The 11,430-nt window shown below is 52.3% G+C and overlaps 1 protein-coding gene across 4 annotated transcripts in view; it reads left to right on the top strand.

Annotated features, from left to right (window-relative positions):
* The window catches only part of BRD4 (bromodomain containing 4), a 93,280-nt gene that overhangs the window by 62,903 nt on the left and 18,947 nt on the right, over nucleotides 1-11,430 (top strand). For all 4 annotated transcript variants that reach the window (XM_055431232.2, XM_088839117.1, XM_055431233.2 and 1 more), the window contains exons 4-8: nucleotides 860-995; nucleotides 2,499-2,788; nucleotides 3,447-3,809; nucleotides 4,802-4,930; nucleotides 11,147-11,356. In XM_055431232.2, the coding sequence (XP_055287207.1) occupies nucleotides 860-995; nucleotides 2,499-2,788; nucleotides 3,447-3,809; nucleotides 4,802-4,930; nucleotides 11,147-11,356 (1,128 nt within the window). The remainder of the gene's footprint in view (nucleotides 1-859; nucleotides 996-2,498; nucleotides 2,789-3,446; nucleotides 3,810-4,801; nucleotides 4,931-11,146; nucleotides 11,357-11,430) is intronic.

Raw genomic sequence — 11,430 nt, 5'->3', positions numbered from 1 at the left:
TGGGTAGCCGTTCAGTTTTCCAGGGGAATCTTCCCAACCCAGGGATTAAAAAAAACAGGTCTCGTGCATTGCAGGCAGATTCTTTACCAGCTGAGCCACCAGGGAAGCCCAGTTGTAAAGAAAGATGTGCTCAAACAGAAACCTAAATGTGAGAGAGGGTACAGTGTGGCGTCTGCTGCATCTGCAACTGTGATGACCATCAGTAATAGCCTGTGGCTGTAGAATCAAATATTCCCTTGTAGGGTCTTACATGCAGGCCGAAAGATCACGTCTTAACCCAGTAGCCAAGCCGTTCATCTTGGCTATGCCGTGAAGCCAGATCATTTGTTTCAAGTCTCAGCTCTCATCGCTAAGTTTAAGGGAAATGTGTACAGGTAGGGCTCTCCATTTAGAGCTTTTGGGTTGAGGGATGTTACAGCTAAGGTGACAGAGAGGGACCCATAGGACAGTGAGGAATGGGCATTTCCCCAAGCCTCAGTGAGCTGCTTTGGCAATACCCTGGGGAACGTTATTGGAGCCCTGCTCATGTATCCTGTGTAATCCAAGTAATTCTGGTGAAATTGCATCATGTCAAGGGAGGGACCCCTGTCTGTGGTTGGCAGTGCTTGATAGATACTGAAGGCATTAGGATGGATTCTCAGGCCAGAAGTTAAAAGGCTGGAGAGGCAGCAGACTTGGAGGCCTATGAAGCCTCCGCAGTGCCAGGTAGTATAGCTGTGTTGTGGCCCTTTGGAAGTTCAGGTCGGAGGACTCTGAATACGATGCTCCACACTTTGGGATCTAGGATGGGGAGCTCTTGTTCTGTCTAGAAAGGTGGGGAGGGCTTTCCAACCCTCACTGTGTGTGTCTCCTCTTTTAGCCCGGAGATGACATAGTCTTAATGGCAGAAGCTCTGGAGAAACTCTTCTTGCAAAAAATCAACGAACTGCCCACTGAAGAAACTGAGATCGTGATAGTCCAGGCAAAAGGAAGAGGACGTGGGAGGAAAGAAGCAGGTAGGGTGCCTTTAGTGGCCCTGGCACTCCTGGCTTCACATCGAAGTAGCAAGAAAATCAGCTTCATCTCTCCCTAGTTGGCCAACCTTCTCCAAGTTCGTTGGGAGACTAGAGTGGTGGGAAGATGGCTGTGTTGTATGTGACCTGTGTTGTTGCTGTTTTGGATATGGTGGAGCCAGGATCAGGGGATCCAGCCCAGAGGGTCATACGGCCCTCCAGCAGAGTAGAAAGCATTGGGCCTTGCCCTTCTTGATGGACTTCAGTTAAAAAGAAAGTGTAACTTTTTTTTTTTTTTTTAGTATTTCGAAATTATTTGAGTTCTTCATCCCACCAATGCCATAGACCGTCTTTTTCATTTTAGATAAAATTGATCTGATCACGGGCAGTCCTAGTCTTAACTAATCCTAGAGCCTTAAGGTTTGTCACTTGAGTTCTCTTAATCTACTTGTGTCAGAGTCATACCTGCTACTGGATAGTCTTCTGAAGTCAAACTCTCTCTGTCTTAGCTCCCACCCTACCCCTGCCCCTTGGCCTGACACCATTCTGAAGGCCAGTTGGTAGGGAGTAGCCTACTCGTGAAATGTTTCTGTCCAGGAAGTTTTCACAGCTGCCTTCTGCATCTTGCCATCTGCAGCACCCAAGTTGCAGAAGGATGATGCTTGTAAGGTGGCCTGTGCTGTGAGTTGTTTGCTTCTCTAAGGAGCAAGCTTTCACCTGACTTCCTCCTGTCTTGCGTGGAAGGGGTATTTTCATGGGAGTGAAGGGGGTTGGCTATCTCCCCTGCAGTGCTGAGGGGTAGCCAAGGAGAGCTGGTCTTGAGTCTCACCCCTTAGCTGTGGAACCTGTCCACGGGTGTCCGGTATGCTCACAACCAAGAAGCCCAAGCCTCCCTGTTGGGAAGGGTTTGGGCTTCACCTGGGTAGCTGTGGGACCGTGTATGTTTTGGCTCACCCACACTGCTTCAGGGAGGCAATGTGAGCCAGTCCTGAAGGGCAGCAGCTGTCCAGCCTGCCCCTGTGATTCAGAGGGATGGGGATTGCCAGTTTCCAGAAACCTTGGCTCAGGCTGCCAATCCCGGCCTCCTGCCAGAAATGCTTACTCAGAAGGCAGCGTTTCTGGGAATGAGGACAGCGCTGCCTGAAAGTGCCAAGGAATATTTTTTTGCTATCACTGTCCTGGTGCTAAGTCTCAGCGTGAGGTTCCTGTTCCTTTGGCTCAAGCCTTCATGCTCATGAAGGGGTCTTTGTGCCTGAGTATGGACTTGGAGCCAGGACACCCCAGGAAGTGTGGAATGTGGTGTGCCGCTGCTCTTGGAGCCTCCTGGGATAGGTGGACAGATTTGTCTGAGGGCCAGGGTGTTCGGGCTGTTCTGTCTCTTAGATCATTCTGGTGACTCTGTGTGCCATGCCCATGCAACTGTGTGCCACGTGTGGCAGTGTCCCCACAAGGTCAGCCAGCATGCAGGCCTGGCATCTAACCACCTGTCCCTTTTATGATTGATAGGGACAGCAAAACCTGGCGTCTCTACGGTACCAAACACAACGCAAGCGTCAACTCCTCCGCAGACCCAGACCCCTCAGCAGAATCCTCCACCTGTGCAGGCCACACCTCACCCCTTCCCTGCCGTCACCCCAGACCTCATCGTCCAGACGCCTGTCATGACAGTGGTACCTGCCCAGCCGCTGCAGGCGCCCCCACCAGTGCCCCCCCAGCCACTGCCCCCACCTGTGCCAGCCCCCCAGCCCGTGCAGAGCCACCCGCCCATCATTGCAGCCACCCCACAGCCTGTGAAGGTGAGCGTCCTGTGCCCGTGTAGCCCAGCCTGGCCACTTTGTAGCTCCCACCACGTCAGTTAGAAGAACCCTCTTCCCACACCCCCAGTTGCAGTGAGGCTTACAGGAGATAGTCACCCATCCTTGCCAATGCTTTTGGCTCCCAGGGCACTTGTGGGTATTTTGAGAGGGCATCAAGCTGTGTTTAAATCAGCACAGCCTGAAAGCTGCTGACCCAGAGATCCCATAATTGAGTAACACCTCCCAGGTGGTTGCTGCCCCCTTCCCGGTTCTAATTTAGACTGTGTGTTTGCAGATGCTGTCTAAACAGTCTCTGAAATGTGCCTTCCGTGGGTGGTCAGTGACAGGGGTGGGCTCTGGGAGAGGTCCCTGGCCTGTAGGAAATTGCTTTCAGAAGTCTCTGTGGCCTCTGGTGAGCAGATCCCACACGGTTAGATGTGCTTTCTCCTGCTACTGGCAGGGTCCTGTCCCAGCTTCAGAACAGAGTGGTGGGACGGGTCTCCCTGTTTTTAGTCCTTCACCTGTGGAATTACCTTTGGGCCCTGTTCCCTGTGAGAATTGACACCCTAGAAAGGACTTAGCTTCAGAAGTGATCCTGAGGGCCCACTGTGCCAGCCGCTGCCTCTGACCATGCCTGTCGCGCCTGTGCTCTTGGCAGACAAAGAAGGGAGTTAAGAGGAAAGCGGATACCACCACCCCTACCACCATCGACCCCATTCATGAGCCGCCCTCACTGCCCCCGGAGCCCAAGACTGCCAAGCTGGGCCCCCGGCGGGAGAGCAGCCGGCCTGTTAAACCCCCGAAGAAGGACGTGCCTGACTCTCAGCAGCACCCAGCACCAGATAAGAGCAGCAAGGTCTCAGAGCAGCTCAAGTGCTGTAGTGGCATCCTTAAGGAGATGTTTGCCAAGAAGCACGCAGCCTACGCCTGGCCCTTCTACAAGCCTGTGGACGTGGAGGCGCTGGGCCTGCATGACTACTGTGACATCATCAAGCACCCCATGGACATGAGCACAATCAAGGTGAGTGGATGTGTCCCTGCAGCTGGGGAAGTGACCCCTTAGGACAGGAAAGGCCAGCACCTCTGAGGCCTGTCCAGGAGGAGGGCTCAGTCTCAGGAGCTAAGTCTCCTCACCAACCCAAAGCAGCCCCGCGCCCCCTGCTGGGGATTGTGGAGGGGTGCAGCCTCGGAGATCATAGGATCACGTTGGTCACGGACAGCAGTGCTGCTCCTTCCCTCACCTAAGGACTAGCCCTCTGTGGTCTTGAGGCCCAGTGCCCATGGACACCTTCATGTGGTAGGTGCTCCAGGAGGGTGTGGAGAGTGGTGACCTTCATGGGCTCTTAAGAGGCATGTGGGTGCTGGCGTTTTAAATATATATATATATATGTGTGTGTGTGTGTTTTTCCTTAGGCTGTGCTGGGTCTTAGTTGCAGCACGTGGGATCTTTAGTTGCAACATGTAGGAGCCAGTTCCTTGACCAGGGATTGAACCAGGGCCCCCTACATTTCCCAATGAATCTGAGCCACTAGACCACCAGGGAAGTCCCAAGTGCTAGTATTTTCTTGGCATTTTTGGTTTTGTTTATTTTAAGCCTTTGGCATTTTTTCCTTGTGGGAGTGGAGTAAACCTATCCAGACTTGGGCAGAGCAGAGGACATTGCTATGTTCCTTTTGATTGGTGCCCTGTCTGACGTCAACAAGACAAGTACAGGCCAGGTCAGAACTAGGCCCAGCTCTCTCTTTACAGTTGGAGCTTAAGCTTTGTCTCGGTGGATCCTGTGCGCTCTTGCCAGGCAGAGTGGGTTAGACGCTAGCAGGGCATTTCCTGGCCTTGAGAGTTGCTGTTAGAGTGTCTCTGTGTCCATCTGGTGCTGAGGACTGAGGTAATAACTTCTCCCCACTGAGGTCTGGGTTAAACTCCGAGCCATTGAGAAGTTGACTTGCTCCTGCAGGCAGCCCTTCTTGGAGCAGGGGCAGCCATGACTAACCAGGACCCATCCTGTCTTTTTAGTCTAAACTGGAGGCCCGTGAGTACCGTGATGCTCAGGAATTTGGTGCCGATGTCCGATTGATGTTCTCTAACTGCTACAAGTACAACCCTCCTGACCATGAGGTGGTGGCCATGGCGCGCAAGCTGCAGGTGAGGCTCTGGGGAAGCTCAGGTGTGGCGTCCTGCAGCAGAGCAGGCTGGGGTCCTGGGTGGGCCGGGCCCCTGTGGGCCTCAGCAGGTCTTGCTTGTCGCTTGCTTCGGTACAATGCCACGGTGCTTTGGGAGAGTGGACTGAAGTCAGAGGAGCACATGTATTCTACATTGGGGTTATTTCCTTTGGATTAAGGTTGGGTGGTTGGTTTTGGTCTTGGGCATTTTGGGTTTTGGGGTGTTCCACTGAAAGCCCCCCCCCACCCCCTGCATTCGATTCCCCTTGGCCGGAAGAGTGCGCATCCTGTGCATGGCCCAACTCTTCTCCAAAACAGACCTGTCTCAAGTCGGCGAGGGACACTCTTGCCAGGTAGACACTTTGTCCCAGTTGTCAGCTGAAGTAGCTGCTCACTTGCGGGCATTTCTTCACTAGAGCCTTGAAAGCCATGCTGTTTGCCTTCCCGCTGCAGGGCGGCTGCTTCTAGGTATGCTGTGTGGCCATGGAGCCCTACTGGGGTGGGATTCGTGGCCCCTTGAGGCTGATGCTAGGTGGTGTGTGCTGTGAAGAGCACACACAGGTGGGAGTGAGGGGCAGAACACAACATAAATGTGTGAAGAGCTCCACTTTCCTTTATTATTTTTAGAAACAAGGAACAACATATGCCCAAATTTCTGCAGAGACATGTCTTTTGAGTAGAAAGATCAGGAGTTAAAATTATGGAGAATAAAGTCAACATTTAGTACTGGTACCTGTTTTCATTAATAATTTTTTGAAATCACACGTAATGAAAATTCCCAACCTCTTCTCCCCAAGACCCCAGTTGCGCTTCTGCTTCCAGGGTCAGAGCAGGCTGGACCACCCGTTGTCACACGGTCCAAGTCACACATCCTGTGACAGGCTCTCTCCTGGCGTCTGGGTGGGGCTTCCTCACCCCAGGCTTTCTCTGTCAGCTGTGGAATGCTTCCAGAAGCGAGGACATGCACAAGGCCTTTGGTGACCTTGGGTTGGTGTCTGTTGGAGACCTCTCAGGCTCTGCTGCCCACCTGTCTCCCAGCTCTCCTTGCTTCACATATTGTCCCACACTCACCAGCATATTGTCTCCTATGTCATCGTCTTGGAGCCAAGATTTTCTTTGACTTGGGCCCATCTGGATCAGCCTTTGGTGTCCTGAAACTCTAGGTATTTTAAAAGAAAAGGAAACCTTACTGGTATGAACCTGGTTATTGTTAATTAAACACGCATTCAGACTTGAAGGTTCTTATTTCTGCTGACTGTTTATTATTTCATTTTATTTGAGGTTTTTTGTTTTTGGAAGGGGCACTTACCGAAGTCCCCGCTTCGGTTGAGTCCAGGGATACCCTCAGGATGAGCGGCGTCGGCGAGAAAAGGAAGAAAAGAAAGCGAGTCGAGTCTTGGTTGAGTGCTGAATCAAGACTATTTTATTTTTTTACATCAGTGTTTATATACCCTAAACTGGTACAGTTCTCAAGGGGGGCAGTGAACAAAGTCAGCTTAACATTATGTCAGTTTGCCCTTTACAAAACCAGAATGCTTTCTGCATACTTCTCTGTTTACAAGAGTCTTTTTTTATAGTAGATATTAATACATTATCTTCTGGCCTTGAGGCCTATTAACATCTCATGACCTTTTCTTACAAGCTAGGTGAATGCAAAGCTGTTTTTTGTAAGCTATTCTTATTTTTCCACTTGCCTTGTGCTAAACAGAAAACAGAAAAGTTATAATCTCATAGGGTAAAAGTTCAACAGGTTGCAGCATATTAGAAATTTAACACAATGGTCAGTTCTTTTTAGTTACTACACACAGACTCTGCGGCTCCGGTGAGGCAGCCTCTGCCTCGCATTCCTGGTTAAAAGCCTTGGTTGTCTTATGGTTTCTACACTAGGGCTAAACTCTTATATTCTAAATTCCAACTATAGTAACAATAATTTCTACATCAAGAGCAGAAACACAGCTAGCAAACGTGGATTCAGTAACAACTTCTAGAATAATATTTTTTACACTTTCTAATAGGGCTTCTTCACCCTTCGAAGGGCTGTGCGTCTATTAGGGCTTTTTGTGTGATCAGGTTCTTTATGCTATTTATGATTAAGGTGTTGTGAGCAGTCAAGTGCGTTAGTGCCAAGGGCATAAACAAGTTGATTTTATTTGGAAAGAGATCGGGGAAGGCCTTCTGCCTGTGTCACAGAAATTAAGGAGCAGTCAGAAAGATAAGCATCAGAAAGATATCATCTTTAAGGTGAGCACCGGGGCAGCTTTTTGAAATCCCTGAAGTCCTGATCTGCCTTGCTTGTCATGGGTGGGATCTCGCGTGCTGGCTCCCGGCAGGCACTCTCTTCAGTTTGGTGCCGTGTTGTCTACTTTCTTCACAGAGTTGCCTTTTGCATTATTTACTTTTGCATTTCCCATCCTAGCTTCATACCTGTGCTGCAGTTCTCAGGCATCACCACCAGGTGGCAGTGGTGCCCTCAGAGACACACAGACACACACACACAGCATTTTTGTTGTTCTGGGAGTGCCATGAGCATGCCTTGGGATTTACTCATATCACGAACACCAAGGTGTTTGCCACACGGCAGCTCTTTTCTAGACATTGGTTCCAGATACAAGGCTGGAATGGGACAAGGTCCTTGCCCTTGAGGAGGGTCCACTTAGGTGGGGGGCAGAGGGCAGTGCCCAGTGGGCCATTCAGCCACAGGGCTGCCTCTGCCCCCAGCTTGCTTTGCCCCTCGCAGGGTGGGTCTCCATACTACTGAAAGTAAAACGCCCGGAAGCGGGTAGGGCTTCAGCAGAGTTGACATGTGGGCATCTCTGGAACGTAGTTCCTGTATTTTGTAGCATTTAGAGCTTTGTTTTTCTTTCAAAGTTTTCCAGGATCAGCATGGTTTAGGTGGCTAGATTGCCTACTGGTCAGGAGGAGCAAAAAAATTCTGGCCCTTGTTGTTTGTGTCAGTAAGAAGAGTAGAGACCTGCTGTGCCCAGGGGCTGGGGTTTACCCAGAAAGTTTTATGGGAAAGGATCTAGTTTATATTTCTTCGTCCAGCCTCCAAATACTGGATCTTTAGAAAGCCGACATCCCACCTTCTGGCAGGTGTGGTCATAAAGATAGCTAGGAACCCTTGGGCTCAGGGTGTCCTTGGGAACCTGCAGGTGACTTGAGCTGAGGGTTGCTAGCCTAGCTACTCGGCCTAGAGCTGCTGCTGCTGCTGTCCATTGCTCTTCTGCTGTGAAGGGAGGGATAATTTAGGAAGTTTTGTGCCTACGTGGATTACTAGAGTTTTATTTTGGCAGAAAGTGCAAATTCATGGTGGTACACAATTGTTTCACAGCAAGGGAAAAACATTAAACTGAGGAAGGCACATACATATGCCGGGCCCCAATGCACAGTGCATGTATGGTTGTGTGTGTTCGTGTGTGTATCTGAGCGTCCACTCATGGCTGCACCTGGGGCCAAGTGGGCCTCCACGGCCTGAATTCTACTTCCCACTTCCATGCCCCCAACCCCCCGAGCCTGGTATGCGCAGGTATGGCTGAGCCTGAAAACAATATCCAGGCAGGGCAGAGACGGGTTGACTGGACAGCACCTCCACTTTGGTCTCCAACTGTGCTCAGCTGAAGGCTAGTTTGCCTGAGAGTCTTCGGACACCACCGCCTCCCAGCACCTGAGCATCTCTGTCACAAAAGAGGGTGGGGAGCTTCCTCCATGAGTCTGATACAGCCCGGAGTAGATGGCCCTGGTCAACACTATAGTGAGAGGAGATGCTTGCTCTCTGAAATCAGGGTTCTCTCTGATGTTGAGAACTGCATTGTGGCCCAGATTCTTGGAGTGGGGTGGAGGTCATGTCATGCTAGGCAGAGTAGATGGGTTCACCTCAAGACACTACCATACTCGCACAGAAGGCCTGAGCCCTGCTCCCCTGGCGTGTGCTGCTGCTGACTGTTCCTTCCTGTCACTCCCCCTCCTGAGACACTTGCCCTGGGTGCGGCTCGTTGGGTTTTACCATCTCTTGCCTGACCCCACCCCACTATCTGTACCCTCCTGTGTGTCTGCAGCTGTTGTTACCCTCTTCTCATTCTTAGGTCTCAGGTTCCCCCACAGGCTCTTTGCCAACTCTTGCTGTTTCTGCCTTAGCACTTAGGACACATTATAACAATCTGTGTTTGCCCCTTGAGGACAGGGAACACATCATTCTTGTTTACCACAGAGCAGGTGCAGGTCTGTCTCGGTCACTTGGGTAAGTTTTCTGCAGCAGCCCTTAGCGCACTGGCACACAGGCTCAAGTGTGTTCCTCTTGGTGTCCCCCTCTAGGGCTGGAACAGACAAGGGGATGATGGATCGTTAAGCTGGGCACAGCCCAGGAGGCTGGCAGCCCTTTTGGCCTTCTGTCTCATGCTCCTTGCTGTTTGGTTTTGGGGCTTTGGTAGGTCAAGGGCCAGAAGCAGCCAGGGAGTGGAAGGAGGCTTCATTTCCACAGCAGCCATAGCCTGTGGGTCAAGAACAGGGGTGCTCTTGTGGTAAGGTAGAGCTGTCTGGCAGCTGGCATGGTGGGCTGGTTTGCAAACTAGTGACACAAGGTAGCTTCTGCTTGGTAAAGGATCACCTCCCAGCAGCACCAAGTGCTTGCAACTGTCCTCTCTTGGGGGTCAGCTGCCCCTCTGCCTTCTTAAACACACTTTGCCAAGTGTGGGGCCAGCTCTTCTAGATGCTTGTGGTGGCCAGTCGTGGGCCTGAGCCTGCCCACATTCAGGGCCCTGTGGGCAGAGATGGGCTTGCCCACAGGGTCTTGTGCCTGGCAATCTGAACAGTGATGGTGTCTGGTCATCTCTCCTGTTTTCTTCTTCGTTGCCCTTGGATCTGCTCCAGGATCTATTTCTGAATAAATACAGAAAGCTATTGCCCTTCTTAACCTCAAACCCACTCAGCAGAGTTCCGGTAGGTACCTTGTTTGAGAAGAGAAACTGCCTTGGAGGAGGTCAAACTGAGTGATCTGGAGGGGAGGGAACAGTACCACAATCTGCTGCCCAGATCATGCTTTCCCAACTCTCTGGGCATGGGGAAACCTGAAGATGTGTTTCCAGGGACATCACGAGAATCTCTTAGGTTGCGCCCTGTCAAATACACCCCAGTTTGAAATAGCAGCCTTGGAGTTTGACCCTGTGGCCCTTCTGGGCCCTGCTGTTCTCTCAAGCATCAGCTCGCACTTGAGAAATTTCCCCCCCTTCTGTTGTGTGAGTTGCTGTATTAAACTGACTTTCTCTGGGCCTCAAAATCCTCCTGGGAAACCAACTCTGTTCCTTCCACCACTATCAGTTCTGAGTCATCATTGGATTTCTGGTGACCAAGCCCCTTGGGTAGCGAGGGAGTGGCCAGCTGGCTGGAGAGGCAACACACAGCTGAACCCCTGGAGCCCAGGAAGGATTGCTGCCCCCCGGGTTCTGTGACCCACACAGTTCCATCCGATTTCTGAATGTCAAAGTTGGAAGGTCTTGGGGTCTGCTGGGGTGGGATCTGGTGCTCAACCCACCCAGGGTCTCTGCTCAGGTAGCTTGCACCTCACAAAGCCAGCTCTCTCCCATAGCGGTCCGCAGTGCTCCATACCTCTTCTGTACTTTCTCGTGTTTCTCTTGTGTCCTGGAGACGCCACCGCCAGTGAGGACTCAGCCACCTCAGGCTGAACTGCAGGTCATGTCTGCTGCCTGTGGGGGTGTGACCCGTGAGAGAGCCTCCTGTTCTGTTCAGTGTTGTGTCCTGGTGCCCAGCCCAGCGTCCAGCAGGCTCCCCTGGGGGGCCTGACTGAGCACCAAGCTGTCGGGAGCCTCAGAGCACTCTCTGTGAGTGTCCAGGTCTGCAGCTGTCAGGGGTCCCCAGCCTGATGTCCTTATTGGCCCAGCCATCTCCTGTGAGGTGGGTCCTTACTTAGGCCACGTCTCTCGGGAAGTGGGCATCAGGCCATGTCGGGAGTGCCTTTCACCTCCAAGTGAGATTTGAGAGAGGATTTTTGGAAGAGTTACTGGGAGCCCTTGCGCATGCCTCAGCTTAGTGGCAGGAAGGGGGTCACTGCTGACCCAGCCCTCTCTGCTTCCTGTCGAGTCAGCCCTCCCAGCCTAATGGCATGTGTGGGGCCACAATCCAGGCGCCCTCCCGGGCATCCAGCAGCCCTCATGGGCACGGCTTCCCCTCCCTCCCCCGCCTCCAGGATGTGTTCGAGATGCGCTTTGCCAAGATGCCAGATGAGCCCGAGGAGCCTGCTGTGGCCGTGTCCTCCCCAGCGGTGCCGCCACCCACCAAGGTTGTTGCCCCGCCCTCCTCCAGTGACAGCAGCAGCGACAGCTCCTCAGACAGTGACAGCTCCACTGACGACTCCGAGGAGGAGCGAGCCCAGCGGCTGGCTGAGCTCCAGGAGCAGGTGAGGACAGAGGCAGCCCCATTCTCCGTCCAGCCCCCACCTCTGGCCTTTCCAGTCCATGGCCTGGGTAGCCC

This window comes from Moschus berezovskii, chromosome 8 (assembly GCF_049115385.1).
Source record: "Moschus berezovskii isolate FMDL1 chromosome 8, NW_MosBer_1.0, whole genome shotgun sequence".
NCBI lineage: Eukaryota > Metazoa > Chordata > Mammalia > Artiodactyla > Moschidae > Moschus > Moschus berezovskii.
This window is presented reverse-complemented; position numbering and strand designations above follow the sequence as displayed.